The 26,823-nt window shown below is 40.5% G+C and overlaps 5 protein-coding genes across 7 annotated transcripts in view; 2 read left to right on the top strand and 3 right to left on the bottom strand.

Moving 5' to 3' along the window:
* Positions 1 to 221: 221 nt before the first annotated feature.
* LOC108089588 (melanotransferrin) lies at positions 222 to 3,545 on the bottom strand. The gene is made up of 7 exons (XM_017187946.1): positions 3,389 to 3,545; positions 2,865 to 3,292; positions 2,643 to 2,776; positions 2,418 to 2,578; positions 1,883 to 2,358; positions 1,656 to 1,820; positions 222 to 1,596 (listed from the first exon to the last, which is right to left on the bottom strand). Exons 1-7 carry the CDS (start codon positions 3,447 to 3,449, stop codon positions 538 to 540), a joined length of 2,484 nt encoding a protein of 827 aa, XP_017043435.1. The 5' UTR covers positions 3,450 to 3,545; the 3' UTR covers positions 222 to 537.
* Positions 3,546 to 3,849: 304 nt separating this feature from the next.
* LOC108089446 lies at positions 3,850 to 4,250 on the top strand. The gene is made up of 2 exons (XM_017187686.1): positions 3,850 to 3,873; positions 3,933 to 4,250. Exon 2 carries the CDS (start codon positions 3,937 to 3,939, stop codon positions 4,111 to 4,113), a length of 177 nt encoding a protein of 58 aa, XP_017043175.1. The 5' UTR covers positions 3,850 to 3,873; positions 3,933 to 3,936; the 3' UTR covers positions 4,114 to 4,250.
* Positions 4,251 to 4,366: 116 nt separating this feature from the next.
* Positions 4,367 to 5,413, top strand: LOC108089445 (phosphomannomutase). Its single transcript, XM_017187685.2, has one exon. It carries the CDS (start codon positions 4,551 to 4,553, stop codon positions 5,313 to 5,315), a length of 765 nt encoding a protein of 254 aa, XP_017043174.1. The 5' UTR covers positions 4,367 to 4,550; the 3' UTR covers positions 5,316 to 5,413.
* Positions 5,327 to 7,224, bottom strand: LOC108089444 (kelch domain-containing protein 4). Its single transcript, XM_017187684.2, has 4 exons — positions 7,009 to 7,224; positions 6,645 to 6,950; positions 6,165 to 6,585; positions 5,327 to 6,108 (listed from the first exon to the last, which is right to left on the bottom strand). Exons 1-4 carry the CDS (start codon positions 7,120 to 7,122, stop codon positions 5,426 to 5,428), a joined length of 1,524 nt encoding a protein of 507 aa, XP_017043173.1. The 5' UTR covers positions 7,123 to 7,224; the 3' UTR covers positions 5,327 to 5,425.
* A 167-nt stretch (positions 7,225 to 7,391) lies between these two features.
* LOC108089443 (ankyrin repeat domain-containing protein SOWAHC) overlaps positions 7,392 to 26,823 on the bottom strand; it is a 36,935-nt gene continuing 17,503 nt past the window's right edge. The window contains exons 4-11 of one of the 3 annotated variants that reach the window (XM_017187680.2): positions 18,271 to 18,283; positions 11,429 to 11,433; positions 11,236 to 11,325; positions 11,135 to 11,140; positions 10,413 to 10,485; positions 10,056 to 10,145; positions 8,598 to 8,624; positions 7,392 to 8,320 (exon numbers count right to left, since the gene is read on the bottom strand). In XM_017187680.2, coding sequence (XP_017043169.1) covers positions 7,650 to 8,320; positions 8,598 to 8,624; positions 10,056 to 10,145; positions 10,413 to 10,485; positions 11,135 to 11,140; positions 11,236 to 11,325; positions 11,429 to 11,433; positions 18,271 to 18,283 — 975 coding nt within the window. In that variant the 3' untranslated portion in view covers positions 7,392 to 7,649. Of the gene's footprint in view, positions 8,321 to 8,597; positions 8,625 to 9,039; positions 9,086 to 10,055; positions 10,146 to 10,412; positions 10,486 to 11,134; positions 11,141 to 11,235; positions 11,326 to 11,428; positions 11,434 to 14,240; positions 14,364 to 15,180; positions 15,235 to 18,270; positions 18,284 to 26,823 lie in introns of those variants that run through there. The other 2 variants (XM_017187683.2, XM_017187682.2) reach the window with 2 other exon arrangements.

Genomic DNA, 26,823 nt, shown 5'->3' with positions numbered 1-26,823 from the left:
TCTTTCATTTAAATCCCACTTTATCCTATAAAAAATGTAGTTTTTTCTCAAAGAAAGAGAACCACTTTTGGCGCCAAAGTTTGACTGCAACTGCCGCGTTGCCAACTATTTAAGTTTAGGCACATGATAATGACGTCACTATTGACACTTTGTTTAAATTAAGCGGGTATAGTTGGGTGGAGATTATAAAACCTTAATAACTTCACATAAGAAGCTGGTGGTTATTCTTTTCGTTATTTTATTTGTATACTTATATAAGCTTTGTAAAAAGAGTCAGCTTACACATTCTAGGTACACTTTTTTTTGGACGGACTTAGTTGGTATGTACACAAACAAATACTATATTAAGGCACAGGAGCTATATAAATAAAATTATAGCCTTCTTTAAATATGATTCGGTTTGTAGTAATGTGATTTTTACGGACTGAAATAATTTCTCTCTTATACTTACAAATAATTGGAATGTAAAACGTTGATATGTTTCCCTTTGTGCTAGAGATTCTTGTACAATTCTGAATTATTAGAGAGTCTATAGTATTAGAGCATTGCAACTAACGAGGACACGAGGAGTAGTCCTAAAGATAATGCCACCTGGGAGGCACCGGCATAGCAATCAGTGATGCGACGGGCACGCATAAAATCACTGCCCAAATAGGAGTCATATCGTCGCTTGTTTGGCGGAATGACTTGCAACTGGCGCGTGGCATCCTGGAAGATCAGGTCGTAGTGTCCAATCGGCGAGGAAAACATGCTGAAACTAAAAGCGTCCACTTCCTTTCGTCCATAAAGTTGTTGGGCGTAGGTCAGCAGGTTAATGTAGGCATTGATCTGCGTCTCGTTGTAGTTGACTCCTCCGCGGGTGACGACCGCATTGGCCTTCACCTTGCCCAGATTGCAGCGCTTGTAGTCCTGAATTTCGGCACGGGTGCCATCCGTGCACAGCAGTTCAAAGTCATCGTTGAGAGCATTACGTGCCCACCACTCCTTGCGCTTGCCGCCAGTGCTCTCCATTACGGTGGTGTGCTTCATGAAGGCCACATGACCGCCGCCTTCCACCAAACAGCGGAATGCACCCGTATGACCGTAGTAATCCTCCGAAGCATCACGACGACAGTATCTGTAGCTGGTTCCATGGCACAGATCGCACATACTGTCGTAGGGCACTCCCGTGTTGTATTCACTGCTAATTGCTCCGGGAACACAAGACTTGGTGAAGTACTCAGCGGCAGCTCGAATCGAATCGCATCCGTACGGGCGAATCCAGCCGTTGGCGATGAAATGGGCCATTGGATAAGTCCAACCAGCAGCGGTGTTAATGCCCGTGTGACAGGTATTCTTTCCCTTCAGGTAGGTCAGTTCTGTGTCAGGATCCTCCTCCTTGGCCACAGCCACAACATAATACTCCGGCTCGCCCAGATTGTACACCTCCGACATGAAGGGAACCAGGTCGTAGTTCAGACCGCCAGTGTAAACATCCCCGGCATCAAAAACGGAGATGTCAGCCTTTCCGGCTTCGATGAACTGCATGCAGTTTATGTGGGAATGCATCTTTTTGCAGATGAGCTCGGGTTTAAGAAGATGCGCTTTCAGGGCAGTCTGAAAAGATTTGTGAAGGATATTTCTTTTGTTACTAATTTCATTTCATGTTAACTCACCCTCATCTTGATACACTTCTCGAGTTCGTTCTCTGAAGTCACACAAAGTGTTATCGCTGGGACAGGACACTCTCGAATTCCATAAATAAAGTTGATGGCAGGACCCAAATACTTAGTAAAGGACTGATCATCTTCAGGAAGGACAGTAAGAGCCCGGCTCGAGTCCTGCAATTGCAAAGTTTAATTAAAATATTCTCAGTTAAGATCAGAAGGTATTAACAACAAACCTGGAACAGCAAATTTGGCTTGCCATATCGTTTTGATTCGAATATGCGGAACTTCTCATAGAGAATGGAAGTGTTGGTGCCGTCCTGCGGGTTTCCATCTGCAGAAAAACTGCTGTCCAAGCGTTCACTGCGGTACTGTTCGTATGGATTTTGATTTCTGTATGGGTCATTGTTCTCGTACCGATTGTTGTTGAACTGATCGTAGGGCCCGTTTTGACCCTGTTCGTTGAAATTGTTGCGGTTGTTATATCCCTGTCCACCTTGCCTGTTCTGATCATCATGGACTCCATCGGAGTACAATTCCGCAATGCGTTTCAAAAACTGCTGATATTGCTTTCGATCATTGAAGCTGCGCGCTGAAGAGGTAACAATGGCATCAGCGGGAACTTGTCCCCAATTACACTGCCGATAATCGTTAATAGGAACACGACGTCCATCGCGACAAAGTAGCTCAAAAGAGTCGGGTGATAAGTTTTCTAAAATATATCGTTATAAATCAGTAATGAGTTCTTGTTAGCTGACTTTGAATACTCACTGAATTCTGTGCTCTGTAGCATTTCATTTACTGTTGAGTGGCGCAAGAAGGCAACGTCTCCCTTTTCTAGCAGACACTTGAAGGCGCCTTCGTAGCCAAAATAGGGATCTTGTGCCGAGCAACGTCCGCCAGGGATTTTTCCAGTACAAAGCGTACAAAGTCTGATGGTAGAAAATATAACTGGTTAGTTAAAGTTTATGTTATAATGCCGACTTTATGCCTTACTTATCGGAGTTGTCGCCAATGGGATTGTATTTGTCGGACAGAGAGTAACCAGCACACGAATTGTTAAAATAGTTGGCCGCTGTTTTCACCTGATTGTTGCAATCGACCACTTCCATGCCGCCTTCTCTCTGGAGCTGTAAGTAATTAGATTTAAAAAAAAAAAAATATATATTAAACAATTTTTATGTATATTTATTTATGACTTTTTAAAGAAATTCTTACCGTGTGTATGGGCACTATCCAACCTGCCAGACTGCCCACCCAAGGGAAGCAGACCTTTTTATTCCTCAGGCCATGGAGGCTGGTCAAATCCGGGAGGCTTCCCTTCTTAATAACGGCCACCGATTGATAGTCCGCAAAACCTCCTTCCAATTTTTCCTGCATGATGGGAATCAAGGAGTTGTAACGCCCCGCCGTGAAAACATCTCCGGCATCTAGCGACGTAATGTGGGCCTTTTCGCGATCGATGTGATGGATGCACTCATCCGCACTGAAGGCCTTAAAGCATGTGAGATTCAGGAACACTTCATCGAATAAAGCCCGATCGCGTTCGATGGCCACCGTGAGATTCTGGCATTTGTACTGCTCCTCCTGGCTCTTGGTGCACCAAATGATATGGCTAGTTTTGTGTTCATCGTAGTGATGTTGGGCTAAAATCAACAAGATAAAAAGTTTTAAAGAAAATATTCGGTAGTCATGCCAACGCCCTAGAAATTGTAGAAAAGCGCATTCTGCTATCCACTTACCGTTAGCGAGGGTAAAACAAAAAGCGCCGACTAGAGCCACAAAAACGAGGCTCCTAGCCATTTTTGGGACCTAAGTAATTTTACTTAAACGCAGATATTAAAAACAATTACTCAAACAATACACCACACCCAAGCCCAGCTCAAGATAGCCAGTGTGACCAGAAAAAGAATTTTGAACATACCAAATATTGTTGATAAAAATACCAACAGGTTTGTACAGTGAAAATCAGTTATCTGCGATTTGAAAAAGGAAGTGTGTTCAACAATTGCAACATTTTTGTGTCAACAATTTATGTTAACTTGATCTTAAGCATTTGTACTAATAAAGTAGTTTATTACTATGAAGGAAATGATGTCGGAGTAGTATTCGTTTACTTAAAATACGACGGTCTGCTCGAATTTGTCTTTACTGTATCATACCAAAAAACACACCAGTGTGGTGTGACCATTCCTACTGCGTTTTTTAGCCTCTTACGACCAATCAGGTGTGTTGTGTTTTATAATAACAACCCGAGAAATTGTATTAATTTATTAATTGTACCAGCTAAATGGCAGTTCTACGTGGATGGAGATTCGTGGGCTTTGTTTCCTGCATCTTCGGCGCAGTGGGCCTAACGCTGTATCCCGTGATTGTGGACCCAATGCTTAACACCGAAAAATACAAAACACTGCAGGAATACAGCAAGATAAAGAGAGATGAACTGGAATATATTAAAAGGAAGTAAAAAACCCCTTTTAGAATACTTAGGAATCCAAATAAATTTATTTTCATTAACATGATAACACTACACAATGTAATAATGTAATAATTTTAAGTTTTGTTGACATGCGAAAATAGACTGTTTAAAGTTAAAAGCATAAATTAAGGAAGAATAAGCTTTATTTATTTAATAACACTATTTGAAACGCACCAAGATTTAAAATTTACAAAAACCCACTTTAAAAGTTTTTGAAATGCTTTGTTATCACTATTAATAGCTTAAACCATAAATTATGAGTGCAATATGTTTTCGGAACTGGTTCTTAGCCGGTGCAGCGAAAGCTTTAGGGTATTTCTCACCAACTCGTTGCCGCTTACAAGGTTCTTTATCTCAAAACAATACGTGGACATAAATACCTGGATAATAAATAGCTGGGGTTTCAATAACAAGTCTTATGTATAATGGCTACCGCAACGCTGAAACGTGACGAAATTCTCCTGCTCTTTGATGTGGACGGGACTCTGACGATGCCCCGATCCGTGGTTACCCCGGAATTCGAGGAGTTCTTCTACTCGAAGGTGAAACCCAGGGCAACCATTGGAATCGTCGGAGGATCCGATCTGGAAAAGATGTTCGAGCAACTGAATGGCCAGAAGATCCTGAACGAGTTCGACTTTGTCTTCCCGGAGAACGGCTTGGTCCAGATTGAAAAAGGCAAGGAGGTGGGAAAGCAGAACATCATCAAACATCTAGGAGAAAACACCCTGAAGCGCTTCATTAACTTTGTATTGCGCTACCTCTCCGAACTGGATGTGCCTATCAAGAGGGGAACCTTTATTGAGTTCCGGAATGGCATGATGAACGTGTGTCCCATTGGAAGGCAGTGCACCCGGGAGGAGCGGAATATGTTCGCTGCCTACGACATTGAACACAAGGTGCGGGAGCAAATGATCAAGGACCTGAAGAAGGAGTTTGCTGACGTGGACCTTACTTATTCCATTGGTGGCCAAATAAGTTTCGATGTGTTTCCGAAAGGTTGGGATAAAACCTACTGCCTTCGACACATCGAAGCGTTTTACAAATTCAAGGAAATCCACTTTTTCGGAGATAAAACTGATCCGGGCGGCAATGATCACGAGATCTACAGCGATCCCCGAACTGTCGGCCATAGGGTATACACCCCCAAGGATACGCAACGTATCGTTACTGAGATTCTCGAACTGTGAGATAATTGAGCTTACTCTGCCTTCTAAAATATTCCATTTTGTTAATGTATATGTTTACAATTGTTAACCAAATTTTAATATATAGTCATTTGAAATAACTTTAGATTTTATCAATCCGTATCCATGTCCGAGCTGTTGGAGCTGTCCTCGTCTGCGCTGCTGCACTCCTCGTCGGAACTGCTGCTATCGCTATCCTCCCACTCGTGGGCCTTCAAGCTATTGGGGATTATAACCTTCCACTCCAGCTTGTGCAAGTCCAGGGAGTAGAAATCGTTGTAGGTCAGCTGTTTGGCGTCTTCCTCGAAGATTCCACCAAAGATGTACAGTGTTCCCTTGCAAACACAGAGCCCGGGATTCATGCGCGGAGATGGTACATTCGTTGGCTTCGGTTTGGGAAAAAGACTGGGTATGTGGGACACATAAGGAGTACTGGTACTGGGTCCTCCAACGGTCACCGTGAAAATGCCATCTGTGGTCGTAGTTACAGGTTTTTCTGGGGCGGACATTTCAACATCCTTGATCTCGTCCGTTTCTTTTTTCTCGGGTTGGCTGCTTTTCGCTTGGGTCTCCTGCAATCTCCAGGTTTGAGAGGTCAAATCGAATGCGAGAAGATCATCGCCAAATTGTCCGTGGACGTCTTCGTCGTCCTCATCAACGTCCATAACGCCACCGAAGGTATAGGCCTTGCCATTTGCAGCCACAGTGCAACCAACACTGCTACGTGGTTTGGGTTTGTATCCTCCGGGCTTAACAAGGGCCCACTTGTATTTGTTGTCAGCATCGCCGGCGTTTTCTAAAATTTAAATAAATAAATTAATAATCAATAAGGTACTGGAATTTTTAACTTACTGTCTTGACTCAAAACGAACATATCCGTGTGCGTTACTCCACGATCAGCTTCCTTTTTCATAGATGCCCTTGAATACCCTCCCCAAACGTAGATTTTACCCTCGGGAGAAGCTGCTATGCAGCATCCAGATCTAGGTGATGGTACAACAGTTCCACCGATCTCTGCTTTCAGCCATTGATAAGACTCCAACGAGAAGATGTGCAGATCGTTGAAGTAATGATAGGATTGATTGTTATCGTGAAAGCCGCCAAAGATGAACAGACGCTTCTTGGAGACGGTCATTCGGTGGCCACTTCTGGGACTTGGTCCATTGGGGGCAACCAACTTTTCCCATTTGCGGGATTTCAGGGAAAACTTCCACAGGTCCTTGTAGTGATGGAACTGAAGTTGGGACGGACTGGCATGCTCTCCTCCAAACATCTGAAAAATAAATAATATAATGTGTTTAGTGCTTCTAGATTAATTTAATAATTACGTACCCAGAGTTCTCCTCCATTACTTGCCACAGCCACCATTTGGTGTCCACTTCTTGGAGTGGGTCCTGAAGGTGATTTCAGTTGCCTCCACTCGCCAGTTTTAATGTTATAAAAAAATAAATCGTTATAAACTGTGGTCTTGGCTCCTGTGTAAAGTTCTCCGCCAAACATGATGAGCTCTTCCTTTTCCGGGTGGGCAACCAAAGTGAAATTGGATCGAGGTGTGGGCGGTGGACAAACGGCTTCACTGATGGTTTCAATCTTTCCCTCCTTGGCCTCCAAAAGTTGGATTATATCCGCTATATTGGCCTATAGAAAGTATTGCCGGTTTAGTAAAAATGTTATGATAACGAATATTTGATATTACTTCTCCTAGCTTTTCCAGCATTTTCTTTTGTCGGGCCGCCTGTTTTTTGTCCGTTTTCATGGCAGTTTTATCGGCCCCTTTGCCCTTCTTCTTGTTTTTGTCCTTCTTTCCCATTTTTGTGGGTTTAACTGGGTTTAATTTTAAAAATCAACAAACAATTTAAGCCGCACGTGTGCTCGTATGAAGAGGAAGAGATGGTTTTTATATTACCAGATACTTGTTGACAACTATCGACGAAATTTTGAGAAATACCCTAACGGGTTTTTTATTTCAAATTGTGCGCGGGAAAATTTAAAATACACCTTATTGATTTGTGAAGGTTATAAAAATCTTATTTTAAAATAAATTTATTTTTTCAGCCACAAAAACAATACTGTTATTATAAATGCATAATCTTTATTTTTTAATCAACTTTAAATTTTTTAATGGTTATGTTGTAAGTCAGTGATAGAGCACAATAAACAGGACATCAAAACTGAAAAAATAAGTTCATTCAATATTGAATTTTTACAAACACAAAATTAAGGATTATAAAAAACAAGTTTCAATTTAAATATAAGTTAGTAGTTTGAAAACAAATACTTTTATGTGATCAATGTTATAAGTAGTAGTCATGTGGCTTAGCACATTTATTCAGGTAATTAGGATTGTGATGGATTGCTGCTCGAAGATCCGCGACAGTTGACGGACCAACTGGAGTCAAATCCACAAGCGGAATCCGAATCGGAATCCACGGCAAAGGATTGAACAATCCCCTTGGGAGCCCTCAACTGATTCGGGGTTGTGGGCATACTGCTATATCCACCATTTAAATTCGAACTGGAGTGCGAGGAGCAGATGGAATCACGTGGCGAATCGGTGTTATTAGAGGCGTAAGATGACCGCTTCGAGGACTTATTCCGCTTGCTGATATAATCCACCGTCTTTGGCGGCGGCATTAGTTCCTCCGATCTCTGGGTTATATTGTCCGCCGATCCCCACGATTTGTGGACTCCATCGTAGATGTTCCGATTATTGGGAACACTCGCCCTCGACGGCAGGCCGTTCGTCCCGTAGGGTGTGCTCATCGCTGCCCTCTGATTCGGATGGCGACTCCGTGTCGTACCAACGTGGTGATGATGACGCTGATGAGGGGCTCGGTGAGACCGATGGTGAGGGCGACTTGCTGCTCCCGCCGCTCCACCACTGCCGTAGCCCGTCGGTGCCACCCCACTGCCGTTGCCCACTCCCAAGAAATTGCTGAACGCCTCGGTGGTCTTCTTTACCCGGACATTCAGCGAACCAATCCGCAGGAAGCCCAAGTCTTTTTCGACTGAAATCCAAAAAGTCGTATGTTAGTTTTATATTAAAAAAAAAAAATTAATAGGGTAAATCAATAAGTTGTTATTTAAGAATTATAATCATTAGGAAAATTTTGATTTGAAAACAATTTTTGATTCCCTGATGGTAGATTTTAATAGTAGATTAAATAAAAATGTTTTCATAAAAATGAATTTCAATTTATATCAGAAAAAAACATTACAAATTTCTGTGCCTTATTTTAAAAGTAGAGTTTTATAAAAAAAGGTTTTAAGGTTTTTGTAACTTACTTGCATGCTTTTTGCGAGCCTTTATTTCTGTAAAAGTGACAAAAAAAAAGATAATTCTTATTAATATTAATTCATAGTCAATAATGGCCATATAATATGAACGTGCATAAACTTAAAAAAATGCCTTAAGTTAGCGGACTTTTGGAAACAAGTACAAAGTAATGCAGGCGATGAGGTAAAACATTGGAAAAACAGAAATAAAACTTACCAACAGCAACGCAAACGGGCTTTGCAACTCAAATGCTTGCGTAAATAAAACTAAAATAAAGATTTTTAGCTACCAGAGAACAAAAAGCATATATTTACAGGCTAAAAAAAAATGAAAAGTTACATTTTAAAGCTAAGGCTGCAACTCAATGTTAAATTAGCAAAGTAAATTGAACAGGGTTTTAATCAACACTAATGGTTTCGAAATACTCAAGATCGTTAAATCTCAACCTGCCTCCAGGTTCCGTTGAGTCCGCCGCTGAATCGCATCGCTTGAATCTCTGCATGCAGCAAAATTGAAAATAGATAGAGGTTCCCATTTTAAATTAATTACCAGCTCAGTTTAAAGTTCGTATACTCTACATTTCATTTAGTTGGTTGATAATGGGCAAAAATGTTTGCAAAAGAGGTAAATAATATTATTTTCGGAAGCGCATTCTCTTGATGAACTTAGGATGGTGAATATTATTTTTCACGGAATTTAGTTTCATATTGCAATTATTTTATTGAAGTTTCTTTTCCAATAAACATGCGATTATAATTATGTACATAAAAGGCTGTTTACTTATATTAAGCTAAGGCCATGCTTTAAAACTTATAAATTAGTAAAGTGTTGTTTTTCAAGGAGTTTATATAATATTTGATAGGTGATTATTTAATTGTTTTGGCTGTAAAAGTGTATAAAACGTATTTTTAGTTAAGCCCCAACCAATAATTTTTTTTAATTTGTTACCCATATATAATACATTAGCACAATTTTGAAAGGGTAAGTACAGGTGAAAGATTATACAAGGAGCGAGTGTACCAATTAACCATGCTCTGGTGGGTTAGTAACAACATCTTTGGTGGACGGACGTCGGCTGCCACCCGCGGTGGATCGAAAGGTTTTGCGGAGAAAGCTCTCTTTGCGTTTGGTGGTGGCACCGCGAAAGGGAACCGGATGTCCCTCCATTTCGCAGGCCAGCAGATCACTGTCCTCGGTGCTGGGCTTGAACAGACTCGACAGCGATTGCCCTGGTGGCTTTTTGGTCGCACCACGGCGCACCATCATCGACTGGGAACGACCCACGGCACCACCACCGCCTCCACTCGAACCACCGCTGACGGTGGCAAACCGATTCTGAGCCCGTTTCTTGCCGCGGGTTAGTGCACTGCCCAGTGTCCCGCCGGTAATCTGTCTACTCTCTAAGAGTTCCAGGTGGTGGTAGTTGTTGTTCACCTCCGCACCGGCGAAATACTTTTGATACTCACTGCTGCACGTCGAGGCGGAGACACTCGACCGCTGGCGGCTGTAGTCCAGCGGCTTGTTGCCACTCCAGTCCATGATGTCCCGATTGGCCTCTAGAAATTGCAACAGAAAAAGGGTTAAAAAACTTGAACTTTTGTACTTTTTCTTTTAGTACAAAAATATATTTGAAGAAAAATTAATTAATTTATATAGCAAATTTTTGTTAAAGGTGTTCTTCAATAATGTTAAGATCTTTTAAGGGCACTCTTTATTTAAATTCCTTTTTTGTCCGAATATACTTCAATAAAATACAGTGAAGAAATATTCGATTAACATAATTTTATTTATAAAAACATAATAAATAAATAATCAATACTTACTGTAGACATTCCAAAGTAGTTCAAATATATTATCTCTGCCAAATTGGGTAGCCAAGTGCAGTGGGGTGTATCCCTAATAAAACAAATATATATTATTAAAAAACATATAAAAATAAGAAAGTAGTAACCTATACCAACAAAACTATTTTTTATATAATCCTTTTTTTAATTTTCCATGCCTATTGCAGTTTTTAACTTTTCTTTACATCAAAGGTTTTTGGAAAATAATTTTTTAATTTTCTATACTTCTAATCTGTAAAAAAAAGGGTTGTAATTTATTTTAAATTTCCCATATAAGCCCATGTTTTCCCATTTGCGGCATGTTTTGTAAGAAGCGTATCAAATCGTGCGGATTGTGATTGACAATTCACTTTGTTTCAAATGTGGATGTGACACTTTACTACATTCGAGTGAATTTAATTTCGCTGGAACAAAGCGCCGTTCAATTTAAAATTTTGTAAACTTGAATGAGCGCCAGGCAAAGGATTGAAATAAATTGGAGGTGACAGGCTGGTGATGCCCAATTGGATGTGCTCGTCATGATTTGTCACAGCCTGCTCTCCACTTTTGGTTCACTTTCAGTCGAAAAAGAACCCCCGGGAAAGGATTATGTTCCGCGATTCGGTGACATGTGACGCGCATTTACGCGCGGGTGGGACAAGCCAATAAGTCGGTTCATATATATTATTAAAATTGCCTCAATAGATTTACATATCACTCACCCCGTTCTAAGGCGTCAACAGTTGGCGGAGGCGATCACATGGAAATGGCGGTATATTAAAAATCTTCAAGTTAACACATTGCATCTGAGATAATCGCTTACCGTTCTGGCATTTACATCGGCCTTATAGGTGCCGGCAATTAGTTTAACCACGTCTTCGTTGCCGTGCTTGGCTGCCCAGTGCAAAGCGGTCTGAAAAGAATTAGTATGGGATTAGTACGTCTTCTCAGCGTGAAAGTCGGGAAGGCGGTCGTTAAATAAGAATAAATTATTTAATAACTCTGAAAATCGTAAGATAGCCGACTATACCAAAGTATGCTCTTTTATTATCAGAATAAAATGATTATCATTCAGGGTATTTGAAATGTTTTTTACTGCCTAACAAAATTGCTCAAAAATCTGATTTAAACTTATAACAGTGTATTAATAATTCATAAGTTTAATACTTTAAAAAATAAATTAATTTTCTGTTTTAATATTTTTCTAATAAATCAAAAGAAGGGAATAAAATAAAATTGTTTGTATAATCTACATTTCTAATTACTAGTTAAATAAATGTTATTGCACAGATTACCATTTAACAATGTTTGCTGTTTTATATTTAATAATTTTAAATTTTTGCTTAGACTTTTTGAACTTACTAGTTTATCATAATCTTTTCCCAATTTATATTTTGTTTTTCACCAAGAGTTGACTAATTCTGTGACATGTTTTAAATATGTACATAATAATTTAATTTATTATTATAAAATCATGTAACTAATTTTGTTTTTTCTCTACTGCTGTAGTTAAGTATTCACAGATATTTGTTGAGGGACTAATTTTAAACACGCTATCTGAACAGTAGTCCGGCTAACAGTCGTTGTCCCAATCGCGTCGCAGATGCCCCAGTTCTGGAACCATTTGTTCCGCCATCAATTGGCCTCTGGACCGCCGAACTCGACGAAGCCCGAGGAGAAGGACGAGGACGAGGAGTCAGCTCCGAGACTCAGCTGCCGTATCCGAGATTTAGCGATATAAATAAATTGGCCAGCCACCGCCGAATGCCTGTTGCCTCAATTATTTTCATGTTAACATAATAATTTAGTATGGCAAAACGATTCGCCCGGCTGCGATAAGCTTGGTCTGGATGGTCTGGCCTGGACGGAACTGGAGCTGGAGCTGGAGGATCGCCGGCAGATCTCGGCCAGATCGCCACCAGTGCATTTTCATCGGCGGTGCATGTCTGATTTTCTATAGAATTGTTTGCCGCCGCACTGCAGCCCACGTACATATACGTACTATATGTATGTAGGAATATCTCCCATGTGTTGACAATGAAGACGGTCACTTTTCTGACTTTCTGGCCAACGACGACAACAACGGCGGCGACAAAAGCGGCCCAAGATCGGTTCCGAACAAATAGAGTTTCAGCTTTAACCTCCAGCTTCAGCTTCAGCTTCAGATTCAGTCAATTCCCATAGTCTGGCCGATCCGGCGATCGGTATGTAATTCTTTTCAAGGGAAATTTGTTTCGTGTCTCCCGTTTAAGAACCTCCAACTCCAACTCCAACTTCAGCTCCAGCTTCAGCTCCTGCTGCTGACGTAGTTATTGCTGTCGATGCATCTTAATCTGCCCAGCCTGGCATTTAATCTCCTCCATTGTCTTTGGGCCAAACCAATGATCACGGAGCTCAGGGAGCTGCAAGTTGCGAATTGCGAGCTGCTGCCTGAAGGCAAAAGCGGTCTAAATCCGCGGCAACAGCGAGGTGAGCGGTGAAATGTGGGTATAATTTGGTTACAGTGATACCCGCGACTCGTCTCTATTCAATTAGCGCATTTCTTTGCGAATTAGATAAGGGAAATTAAATTCTCAGCAGATACGACATGGTGGCAGAAGTTAAGTCAGCCCAGGAAAAACAATAAAGCAATCAAGGGAATTGTACTTCATTTGTTGTTTGCATAAATTGGTTTTATCCGTTTCTGATTTTTTAAAGAAATGTTTTGTTAATACAAAAGTTCATAAAATCGAATATTGAATCTATCTATTCAAAGAATTATGACTGGTAGTTGGTTTAATACAATCTTTAAGATAATAACTATGTAATTAGCTATTTCATTTGTCACCCATGACGAAAAGCTTCTTTTCCTCAGTCAATAGAAGTTAGAATTTATAACCAAACTGGATTATATCATTCTCTCCATACGCTTAATTATAAAAGGGCCAAGATTCGCATCGAAGCCGGCATTGTCCGTGGATTATCGCCTTGTTAGCTGGCCAACTGGCAGATGCTGAAAGGCAGCGACCGGTTTCGGTTTCGGGCTTACAAATCGTCTCACGCGCAGTTTCCTTCGAGCTTCAGTGCTTCAGAGCCTCGGAGATTCGGAGGAGATTCGAAGCGGAGCGGAGTGGAGCGATTTTAGCCATTTGGGGAAGTTGCCGCTACAGTGTCTGAGCCTTTTTACATATGGCACGTTGTCCGTCTGCACGTTTAAATTTATTGTCCATTCCATTAATGGTGGCAAGGGACAGGAATTTTGTGTCTTTGAAAGTGAAATGCCATAAATTCTTGTGTCTCGTTCCGCTGTGGCATTGTATTGGCACACCGCAAGCAAACAGAGCGATTTGCCTCTCCTCCGGATCTGCAATCCTCCGGTCCACCACTCCACTTCACTCCATCGTGGAATCCTTCCAACGTGGCAACGCATCGCATTGCTCTGAAGAACCCAAGGGCCCAGAAATTCCAGGAGCAGAGATTCCAATACCTAGGTCGTGCGACATTTAACCGTGTTGCTGATCCGTTATTGCCTCATGATCATAAAAGGATGTTGCGAATATTTCACACAATCCATAGTTAAGTATTGAACGCTCAAAGTGTTTTAGGAGACAACTTAAGGTGGTGGATATCCAATATATTATTCTAAAGGTAAGGCATGCTGTATCCCATGAATATTTGAATTTTGCAACATCACAAACATATCTCGAGTAATCAATCTTATTAAAACTTTAACTATAAGGTAAACTAAAACCTAATTATTTTTTTTTTTAACAGACTAATCAACTTTGTTTACTATTTATGCCTATTTATTAATAACTCAGATTAGGTTTATGTAATAATTATACTTACATACTGAGCTCCCCATTGAATCCATCATCCATTGAACATGCAAAATAAAAACCGAAATAATTAATAAATTAGGGCTCAAGATAAGGTGCAAAAACCACTCAGAAAAGCAGACACAAATTTAAGGCAAAAAAAAGGAAAAAAAAGGGGATCCTGTGGATCCTGTGGCAGGATTTGGATAAGAGCGGCAAGTGCATGTTACTTGTGCCATTTTCGCTTAACAAGTTAATAACACATCCAGGCAGCTTCAACGGCAATTACAGCCCTTCATTTCATTTTTCTGGCAGATGGATATCGCCGATGTCCTGCAACGTAACTGCAGCTAGTCAGACCAGCTCTCGAGTGTCCTTGCCAAGGACCTAATGGTGCCAACTATGTATGATAATGAGGGTCGGTCCAACTGGAATGCGGGCTGTGAGCTGCGATCAAGTAGAGTGCTTCCGATGTGCGGATGTTCGTTTAGCGCCAAAAGTCGAGCGCCTGTGTTTTACCGACGTGCCGTCACCCGGAGGCGTTTTGATCGAAATTCGATATTGCGCTGATAAGACGAGGATCGGGAATGGCTATGGAAACGGGGAATGGGAATGGGGAATGGGTATGGAATCGCTTGACGGACCCCGCAAAACGAGACCGCTGCAGAACCCAGAAGCTGTCATTTTGATGAATCGCCAGGACACGAAAACTGTCATGTTTAACATGGCTGCTCTGGTTATAATTAAGACTCCCCGTTCTTTTCCGTAATTGCACTTTTGGATCAGAGTCACCGATCGGTGGGCAGCACACACTGCTCTGCTCTGCAGATTACTCGCAAATTAATTTATCATTAAAGGTGCACTCGGAACCACTTTCGTCTGTCAAGAGCTCACCAATCTCCAAAATAATGACTAACAAAGCCATGTTCCTCTAGCCTGTCGACCAAGTCATTAATGCGAGTTTAATTTGTGTTTGTTTTTCCGAGTTAGTTACATATTTCAGTGGTCATGTTCATACTTACGCCCTGTTTGCGTTTCCGATCGGCGAATGTTGGTACATGGTTGTAAATTACCGAAAAAGAAAGCATTAGAATGGAAATAGCAATTAAAAATGTATGTTAAGTGGCATTTGAGTTGTAAAGAAACATAAATTTATATCATGATCTTAGCATCAATTATAGGCTTGCTTTTAATAGAAGGCAAATGCCCCATAACACAAATTTATTATTGTTAGATTATAAATTTAGTACTCATTTTTGAAGAAAATTTAATCATTTTTTTGTCAACTATTTCGAATAGAAAATAAACTTCTTGTGGCAAATCCCGGTTTTTCTTTGTTTTAATTCTACAACCTAAATGTTAATTTATAGAATTAATGCCTTATAAAAAACAATAATATCAAAACCGTTTGGCCTATTCACTGATTTTAATCAGCAAATAAAATAATTTCACCCTTGCTATTTAAGACTCCAATTATGATATCTTGTTAGGTTATCTTTTTGAAAAGGTGTTCGAGTTCCCAGAGTGATCAGAAACAAGCCAACAATCTCTTGGGACATAATTGTGAAATAGAAACAATTATTTTCTATTTATGCCACTCCAGTCATGATACATATGTGGAAAAAAAGTAATGGTCGACCAAATCAATACCGAGCTGACCAAATCGACAACTAGGTCTAATTGCCACGCCATTCCGAATAGAATAGCCAACAATCTTTACAAGCAAACAACAATAATCACCCGGCACGATACAATAAAACAGAGAATTATAATGACAGCCAAAGTCTTCACAGCGTTTTTATCGGAGGCAAACAATCTAAATGATATATTAAGCGCAAAGCAAATAACGCTCTTTTTGTCGTCACCATGTCCTTTCTCTTTCGCTCGCAAGTTAAGTTCTCCAATTATGCGGATTATTAATTTAACTGGGTCGCTGCCTCGCGAGACCCTCGACCGACCACTCCCCTGAATACCCGAATCCCCGGATCCCATTTTACTTTTTTTTTGGTCCCTGGTCAGTGGTCCGTGGGCCGATCGCTGACCACTTGTCGTTTCACAAGTTGTCAAAACTTGTCATTTAACCGACAATGAGCCTTGTTTGCTTTAATCGTGGTTATTATGCGTGCGGCTGACTTAGCCGCTCCCTCGGAATTATTAATGATGCGTCGACCGCTTTGGCAGGTGCTCTTTCCTGCCGACTGCCGATTGTCGCTGCTGCTGCTGCCTTTGCCTCGGCGACTGCTTATTGGCCTTTCCGAGAGTGTCTCTAATTAGTACACTCGCCGAAAATAAGCCACAATTTAAAACCATACACGACTCTAATCTTGGGTCATAGTGGATAAGGTACACAGTACACAGGATCCCATTCCTTTTAATTATTGATATGTCTACGGTTTCATAAAATATTTACTTTTGAAAAGGTAAGGTTATATTGTGAATACATTTATAGATAAATTTAATTTAAAAATAAATCTTGCACTTAAGGTACATATAGTCTGGCAGATAATTATAGGGCTGTGGTTTTATATTTTAAATAAATTTGACTGATGTGACCCCTGCCTAATTCTAGCTCTTAATGATATCCGATTTTGGATTGTCAAACCTTAAAAAGCTTGTGACATAGTTCCCTTAGATATCCTTAGATCCTTAGTTTGGTTTCGACTTTTAGATCTATTTTCTTCATGATGTACCCCCTTGCCAAATATCCGAAAAATGGCTATAAGATATAAATGAAATCAAAGTAGTAGCAGTATGGTTATATTCTTTTATATAAGACACCTTAAAACAATAATAAATCTATTAACCCGCAAATTTCCTATTCAAAATATTTCTCTCTGTGTAATCAGGATTCTGACGCATTTTGACCACTGCGGACGCACTTTGGTTCGCTAAGCCAAATTAATTCGAAGTTGGATAATCCTGTTACTGCCGCATAGCTGCCATGATTTATATATCACACCGAGTGTCCGGTGGCTCGACTGTCCAATTAATTCTCACCAGACCTAATTTATTCGTAATATCCCATTGAGCCAGGCATGCAAACCTGGACCCTTCCTTTAATTGGTTTTATAACAGCAGGGTGGCTCATTTGTCAATGTGGCAATCAATAAATTCGCGAACAGGTGGAAACTCATAACTGCGACCGGGCTTAGGTTCTCTTTTCTTTTATTTTTTATTCTTTTTGTTTTTTTGTTTTTTGGTTTTTAATTTTTTATCAACCATTCGCACAGTAGTCGTGGCGATGAGGGTTCGCTCCTGTCCGCGAAATGACGATCCTCGTCGCCTGGCGATGCGAACAGGTGATCGTCAGCAGCAGAGCGCTGTTTTGTTATTAAGTTGTTAAGCTAAATTATTGTTTTTTTCCCGTATTTTTTTTTATGTATTTATTGTGTTCACCTCCTCGCCATTGGCGACATTTAACAGCTCGTGCATTTATATTGTCCGACACACAAGGCCTATTAACAACATATCAAGCACGCGTGTACAATACTATCTAAATGTTAACACAAACGACTACATTGTTGTAGCTCATTCACTTGATGGTTTTGGTTGTTACTCGCCCCGTTCAGATTTTATTCTAGATGAAATAATAATAGTATTGTTTGCCAAATGTTCTGCAGCAATAATTAAATAGTTTAATTCGTATACTTCTCTTGAATTTTTCTGTTATATTTAAAAACTTATGCATATTTAGCATGTAAATTCTTTGGGTTAAGCATGTTGCATTTACACGAAAAAGGAAAGATAATTGCAAAAATGTACCCCTATATTAAGTGGCAATGAGAGCACACCCTTGTGCTAAAAACAAAAGTTTCTGCAGATAATGAATTTCGATTAAAACAGGTTTATTTCTGTCCAAAGTTATAGTCCTTGACGATCAAAATATGGTTAAAAAGTAACGTGTCAATTGTTTTGTTTTATAACGTGAAAACGGTTTGCATGTGCAATCATTTGCATTAAATTGGTAGATGGAATTATTGCATTTCGAATGGTGGTTAAATTTTTGGCACAAGTTAAGTATGTAACATTTAATAAAATGGTGTAAAATTATCATGAACTTACCGTTGCTGGACACTGAAAATAAAGAAAGGAAAAATGCATTAATATATTATAGTGTTTTTAATTAAATAAAAGTAGTAAGTTGCATTACAGTTAATAAATAATATTAAAATTGGTTTAAAGAAAATGTAAAGATTATATAGATAAAGCCAAAGAATTTAAGAATCTAATAATCATTCTAGGTATATTTTTTTTTTTTTTTCTGATCTATAAACATGGACAATTAAGATGTGCTGCGAGTAAGTCAATCGATCTTATTTTTTTCTCTGACCAGCAGAGCCTGTGAAGCGAAGTACATAATTAAATACGTAATGTCCGTATGGAATCAGTTCAAGTTCGGATCGATAGCTGATTTAATTGTTTGACTAATTGAGAGATTTTTTTGCTGGCGGCGGCCTGCGAACCCCCAAGACGACGACTCGCATCCGAACTACGAGTTGGCTGCTGCGGCATTATTTGCTCCATTTGGCACTCGGTTAACTTAATGACTTGATTTGCCAGACTGATGAGGTGCGGCTGATTAGCAAGCACTGGGGGACACAAAACAGGACAGGAGCTGGGAGCTGGGAAGCAGAATCCACCGATCCACCGATCCACAGACAGCAGTACGTGCAGCAACGTGGCCAACATCCTGGCCCAACCATACCATCGTCAGATCGGCGACAATGACTCGCCATATACGTATGCACCATACTATACTATATAGCCAATCGGGCAGCAAAAAAAAAAAAAACCTTAAATTTCATGCAGAATTAATTAACCGCGGTGGCTACTGCTGGCGCTCATTTCGTGTCGCCGCCGCCCAAGTAGCGCACTGCTTTTTGTGGCTCCATCTTCGACTCTTTGACTCTGCAGCTCTGCAACTGCGACTCCAACTCCCTGCTACCAGCTTTCAGCTCTTGACTCCAAGTTGGACTTCCCAGTCCGATATTTGATGACCGGGCAGACAACGCTGGAACACACAGGAAAGCTCTCGACGAGAGCGGTCTGGAATTTCATTGAGAAACGTGCCCTGTACGCTGAGGTCGTGTCCCCGCCGCTTTGTCATGACCATCTCCACTGGCCGATGTTTGGGAGGTGCACTCAGAAATTAATTGGAGGCCTAAATCAACTTTGAGCTAACTAAAAAACTTATTGAAGAAAACCAAACCACTTAACCCCCAACACAATTTTAATTAACTAAAAAGGTATATTCTGTGCAAATCGATCATTCTAATCACTATGTTGCGGTATAATGCTAGTATCTAAACATTAAAAGTTAAGAAACAATGTTGAGAACAAAAGCAATTAGACTTTTTTGTATGCTTGATTAATTAACCATCATAAAACTATTTTACCAAATTTTTTACAAATATTATTCAGGATAATAAAACAAGTTGTTACTGCAAGAAAATTCTTTGCTATGACCCTTGTATTTATATTCATGTTTAATATTTTTAATATCTTTATGAATATTCTTCGCGAATAATTATTTCCAAATACTGATTATTATTCAAGTATCTAAATATTTAAATTATTTTTTTTCGAGTGCATGTCTGTATGCATATGCCGGTTGCTTGTTCGCCTGCGAATCTATGTTGTGGCGCCATTAGCTGCCCCGTGTCGCAATTTAATTACAAGCCCCGTCCATCCGGGGACATCGGTGAGATTTATGCAAAGAATATGGACTAAGCAGGCGCATACGCAACGCGAATATCGCCATCGGGAGTAGGTATTATAACTCGAGCAGGAGCAAAATCGCAAACTTGGCTGACATCACGATGCAGTTGCAGTTGCATTTCCCCGGGGACCCGTCGCTTTTTTTTTTTTTTTGATACACAACTCAATTTGGCCGACGGATCGGTGGATCGATGACGTGCGCAGTTAGGCCTTAATGCAGGCTCTGTTGGCCAAAAGGGCCAACGCCGAGTGGCCTATTCAAAGATATTAAGACGAAAGCACTTGTTGCCATCAGAGCAGGGAGCTTCTTTAAAATCGAATCACGTCCGCCCAATTTTTGTGAGCGACTGAAAAAACCCGAGGAGAGAGAGACCGGCAGACACTCGATACTGGAAAATTTTAACTCCCTTGTAGGCGATTAAGTTAAATGCCACTAAACTAATTTAATAGCGATTCTGAGTGCATTCGGGAGAGCCCCAGCCCCAGCTATCCAGGACAGAGAACCCTTTCGCCTTTTGACTTTCAGGAAACTTGCACCACATTTTCGCTGTTAAACATCTTGTAGCGCTCCTCTTGTCACGTACGCGATCTTTGTAAAATAAATACACTCGACGCCGGCCTGATTGCTTTTCTATATGGAATTTAATTTGCGCTGACCCAAACATGTAATAACAATGCAATTTCCAGCGCAATTTTCCATCGCCCAGCCCCAGTAAATCAAAAGTAAGTATTTAATAAAGCGCTGACCATTTTCTCAGGCATTTCATTTTTCCTTTGGCGACGACAGACCTGCCATTTGGCTATCCAGATGCAGATGTAGAGATGCAGATACAACTTGAAGATGCAGATGCAGATACAGATACAGATGGAGATACAGATGGAGATGGAGATACAGATACTGGTAACCGGACATGCACGTCTCGTTATGCAAAATGCCAGCAATCCGGGGCAGTTAAATGTTGAAGTTTTATGGTGCCTATGATCGGGATGGATGGCGCTTAGCGGGGGCAACCTGTTGCGACTTTCGGGGGCGCCCCGTCGATCCTGGGGCATCGTAAACCCGAGACACACATTCGGTATGATTAATTTAAGCACTTTTACGAGGCCGCCGCTTCATGGCGCTCCTTCCTGATTTATTGGCGGCCACTTGGAGCGACGACGCTGCTTTACGATTGGCCTCAAATGGTCTCGAATAAAATCACGGGACGCTAAATACTCCCATTCCCGGGGTAATCGCTGGAGCTATCCCTTTCTGCCTATTGGCTCGATTCTGCAAACTGCAACTTGGCGACTTCTATTTCCCAACTGTGCAACTTATTCCAATTCGATTGCAAGTCGATCGCGATGGCTGTTCGAGTGAACATGGCCAATGAGGAGTTAGTTGGCTGGCTGGCTGGCTGGGCAGAGATTTCGTGTCTGGCAGCTGGCGCATGTTGCCATCAGACGCATTTACTATTTTGCATAAATCATAATGTAATCTGCATCTGGAAATGAAAACAAACCGATGCGAGGCGAAGCGAAGCCAAGTCAAGCGAAAATGTCCAAGCGTTTATAATTAACTGCGCGGCCAGAAACCGAAGACATTTGCAGGCGACATGCCGGGCCCAGTTGCCCAGAGTTGTCCAGTTGCCCAGTCCAGGATGCTCCGTTCTGATCCAAAGGCCAAATACTCGAACAACCAGCATAAGCATAAGCTCGAGCATAATCGCGAGTTCCTCAATGAAGCAGCCTCCAGCTCCCCAGCATTCGACAACGCCGGCAACAACCGCAGATACTCCTACAGCCTCATTGGCAATGTGGCTTGCACTTGGAAAAATAGGATATTCTCGAAGGGTTCTTTTATTTTAAAAAATAACAAAGCTAATATATTTTGAAAAACTTGCAGTTAACTCAGCTGCACAACTTTGTTGATCTTAATTAATTAACCAATTGAATCTCCAAAAGAATATAGGATGATTTCTATTTGATCACCACACGGTTTGTTGAAAGAAGAATTAATGATTTTTCGATTCCAAGGAATTGGAAAATAGTAAAATTAATGAAAAAGGTAATTAATTTCATGAAAACCTTCCAGGTTTTTTCAGGTTTTAAGTTAGTGATTTTGTAAAATAGGAAGATATTGTTTTTATTGAGCTTTAAGATTAAGAATTCAATAAATTGATGAAATAATAAGAATTTCATTTTGAATATTTATGAAGGTATAACAACAACACATTGTGTTTTTTTTAAAATACTACGATTTAATAGTTTGCTAATTAGTACTCCTTTGATCCTACTTTAGTATTGTTTAATTTGAAAATTTTTTCAAGTGCTTATGTTTCGGCACAGGCGGTCAGGGATTCGCGCCGCTGAGGAGCAGAGCGGCCCTGGAGATGGGGGCGAAGATGAAGATGGGGATGCGAATGGGGTTTGGGTTGAGGAGAGGATGAGGAAGAGGGAGGGAGGAGAGGGAGAAGTACGGAGCTGTAGTCGACTACGCAGGCAAATGAATAACCCTCACCTCATGCGCAATCGCAAAATCGCGAAATCTACGCAGCGGTCATCGGGCGCCTGCCAAAACTACGGAAAATAATTTATGCCCCAGTCGACGGACCGCGCAACACATTGGCGCAACATGCTCCATGCGGCAAGAGAAGAGGCAGCAAGAAAAAAAGGCACCACCAGGCGGCAAACAGCGAACCGAGATCAGCGGGTCGGATGTTAGCCGCGCAGCCAGCGGACGGCCAAAATTATAAATTAATGAAATTTATGCACAATAAAATTGCAAGCGAAATTATTGATGCAGTCGTTCACGCTTTAAATGCTCCCTAAATCAAAAAACGCCTCGAAAATTATTAATATGGCCGGTGAACATGCAGCCAGACAATCAGATGGCGCTAGGCAGCCACAAAAACAACATAAAAACACAAAACAACACAACATAAAAAAAACATTGAAAACAAATGAAACAAAACTGAATGTTTGTGGCTATGTACAATCCGTAGAGGCAGAAATGTACACAGGTATAAGCGCCGGATATGTTAATCGGTAGAACATGCACCTCCTCCTCCCCCTCCTCCTCCTCCCTTTGGATGCCACCATTACTTGGCCATTTAGCCGATTTGTGGCGGGGTCTATCTTGTTTTTCCCTATCGAGAACACGGCGATAGTAGGGCTCTAAAGTGGAGGTGCACTTATGCTCCAAAGATTACATTGGATAAATGGGTTTTGCAAGATGTAAGGTGCAGGAAACACAACAAGAGTCATTTATAATTGAAAGTTGTGTTACAAATCTCATAATTTTAAAAGTATATATTAAGAAAAACTGCATTCTAAAGGGTAAAAATCTGACTTAAATCGTAAGAGAAGTTCTGTAAAAAAGTAACTTAATAATTAAAATCTATTAAGTTCATTTTGAAATTGAAATATTCCTTGCATTGAAAGCAATGTTTTAAATGGTTTTGTAAATTATTTTAAATGATTTATTTTCTTCAGAGCTAATACATTTTTTTATTACAAGCTGCTCCAGTTAAGCTATTAAAAATGACATAACAATTTTAGACAATAAAGCCTAATATCCCATAAACCTTCTTAGAAATCTGCAACAGATAAATGCGCATTAAAATGTTAATGTTTTTATTTCGTACCCCAAATGTAAATTAGGCCCGGTGACTGCATAATAAAATAAATTGTCAAATTACAGACACCAGATAGATTTCACGCCGCATTTTAAATTTTCAACCAAGGGCTTTCTGAGTTTACAGAGAAAATATTGTTTAAGCGAAAACAGCTTTATCTTTATCTTATTTTTGGTTTTGGGTTTCCTTTTAAGCGACTAAATGAAAATACTTATTATTCCACGAACTATGGGTATGTAAATTCCGCTTCTCACATGCGTCTCCATCAGCCAAAAGCCAAAACCCAAAGGGTCCCACAGTGGAGTTGAGGGTTTCGTAACTTACGCAGAAATCTCGAGGTTCGTGTGTTCAAGACAGGTAGCGCTCTATTGGGCTTATATCAGCGGGCTAAAAAATTAGTTCCTCAACGATGACAAATTAGACGTCATTAAGAGTGAGCGCGGCCATAGTGACCTCATCTCATCCTTTCTGGGAAATCGAAGAAAAAAATACAGAAATAAAAAAATAAAACCTCGGCGCACGGAACGTGCAACAAATGGGCATGGCCAGCGATCCTAGGCCGATGCCGCAGTCACAGCGCGTGGAACTGTTACTCCACATTATTTATGATAATCTCGATTCTGTGGCAGAGAGACCCCAGCAGATCCCAGATCCCAGACCGCCAGACCTCGGTTTCCCCCCAGATCTGAGATCCCAGGTTTTTGGTTTTCGGTTTTTAGTATTCGGTTCGAGGTGAGCCAGTCCGTCAGGTCATTTGGCTGATGGAGCGAAGAGCCACTGGCGTTGCGCATGCGAACATCACATCACAAAACACACAACTTGGGACGCTGCGTGTGGCCCACCGACCGACTGGATTCCGTCTTGTGGCTCTTGGCCGACGGCCTTTACCTGTTCTCAGATCGCCACGGCACAGGCCTTCTTGGGGTCCAGATTAATGCGAAGTGACATGTTTAAGTAAAAGATCCAGAAGCTTATCCGATAATGGCCACCATATTTATTAAATGGCGTATTTAATTTGAGCCACTGAACATGGAATGCACAGCGGAAAAAAGCGTTTGTCATCAAGAGTGTGTTTACCAAAAGATTAAAAGGTTATTAATTAAAAACAATTCTGTCAAGGAGAATCACTGCTAATTTTATAATAAATCAGTTCTAAATTTAGTGAAGAACCATAACAATCTGTCTCTAATTCTTGAAATGCAATAAACATATTTTAATTAAAAGTTTTTACTGCATAAATTAAGATTTTCTGAAAAACTATATTATTAAGAATTGACTAGCAATATTAATTTATAGTGTGTAAAACTGTTACCTAACTTATTTCCCAACTCAGATATTTTAAAACCAAAGCTAAATGATGCATGTGCACAAACTTCATTACTAAATTACCAATTTCCTCGTTTAAAGGTGTTAATTGCAGATGGTTTACTTCTGCCCCAAAAGACTCTTCCTTTCAGTGATAAAATCCCCTTGGCAATCTTGATTTTCCCTCAGTGTGTGCGGCTGGCTAGAAGCAGGCATAATTAACCCAAAAACGTGGCAGCGTCTTTAATTATTCTAGGCATATAGTATGCGGCATAGTTGCAATTGGGGGATCCAGCCACGAAGGACCCAACACAGGCTCACGAGATGCGGCAGACTTGGGGATCCTGCCCAGACGACACGATTACCCTTAAATAGGCCCCACAATAATCATTTGTTTCGGGTCTTAACAATGCGGTATCGATAGCGGGGCAACGCAGGAGCCACCAGAGTGGACTGAAACCACCGACCAACCACTGAAGCCAGCGAACCGACGAACCAACGAACCGCCGAACCACCAAACTCATGACCAAGTCGCGGCCACCACCGTCGACGGCTTCTTCTTCTTCTTCTTATTTTTATGCTTCTTGTTCTTCTTCTTCTTCTTCTGGCCTTGTCGTTTCCGCTGCCGATTTTTAAAGGTTGCTGCTGCTTTTGCTGCTGCTGCTGAGGTTGCTGCAACTTGTGCTGCCAACTTCTGGTTGCCAGTTTTTTGAGACAACACGAAGATTAGCATGCGTGACTAACAGAATTTTGTTATTCGCAGCCAAGAGACTCCTCTGCTCCTTTGCTCCTTTTGCGAATCGTGCTGGCAGCGGGTCCCGTCCACGACTCCGTAATCGTTTGTTAATTTTGCTAATTAATTATTGAATTCTCGATAAGCGGCCATTGAGTAATTGGCGAATGCCTAAATGAACCAACCGAGATTAACGCCAGCGCTAATGATTAACTGAATGAGGAGAACTTTTGTAACTCCATTTTAAAGTCCTTATTAGTTCAAGCTTAAGAACAGGTAAACAAAGCTGAGGATGATTTTAAGTCTAAAGTTTAAATAAAAAACATAAAGGTTAAATAATAATTTACACAATACGATCCATTTCATTTCTTCATAACAGAGGTTTTGTTATTTTTGTATTCTTGAGAAAATTCGTTTTTGAAGGAAAGCAAATAAAATCTTTGAAAATGCATACTTGGTAATTTCCACATTTTTAGTTGAGTATGTTTATAGTTAATACTTTAGAATAATTATCATAATTGCCATATATCTCCAAGTTTATCATTGTCCGAATCCTTGTTACTTAAAAAGGTTTATTGCTTCTAAACTTTAATCATTAATTACTTCCAATCCACAAAAAATTTTATCTGTGTAAATACCCCAAAGAGTACTTCTTATTCTTGTGTTAATTGATGTCCGATTCTCCGAGTTCTTTGCATAGTTCGCAAAGAGTTTTGCCTTTTCGATTTTATTTATATTTTTTGGCTTTTTGGGCAGCGTAACCTTTTTCTGTTTGACAAGCAATTGCACTCAGCCCAAAAATGTACCACAGCCTTTTTGCAGAGGCCTCTCCTTGGAGTAGATGGTTTCTCAGTCTGCGCGATCGCGACCCAATGCATGTCTCCTTTTTTTTTCTTTTTTTATTTATTTACTTTTTTTTTTGATACCGACTCCAACTCCAACTTGAGTTTTAGGCCGGAGTTCCAGTCCTCATCATCAGCTCCATCTGCATTCGTCCCGTTCGCACAAAGTTTAGTTTCGTAATTTATGATGTCGCTATCGCAGCATCAGTCCAAGGATTTTAGGTAACGTGCGAACCCAAAGAGGATGAACTGGAGGAGCAGAAGGAGGAGCAGGAGAAGGATGAGGAGCAGCAGCAACCCATTTGGGAAGAGCAATCCCACAGGGCGCAGGGAAAACTATTATCAGAAGTTTTATGTAAATTTTTAAGCATGTTGCCTGCCTGCCATTCTAACATCGGA

The sequence above is a fragment of the Drosophila ficusphila genome, unplaced genomic scaffold (genome assembly GCF_018152265.1).
Source record: "Drosophila ficusphila isolate 14025-0441.05 unplaced genomic scaffold, ASM1815226v1 contig_286, whole genome shotgun sequence".
Lineage (NCBI taxonomy): Eukaryota > Metazoa > Arthropoda > Insecta > Diptera > Drosophilidae > Drosophila > Drosophila ficusphila.
The sequence above is the reverse complement of the archived record's forward strand: the minus strand, read 5'-3'. Positions and strand labels throughout refer to the sequence as shown.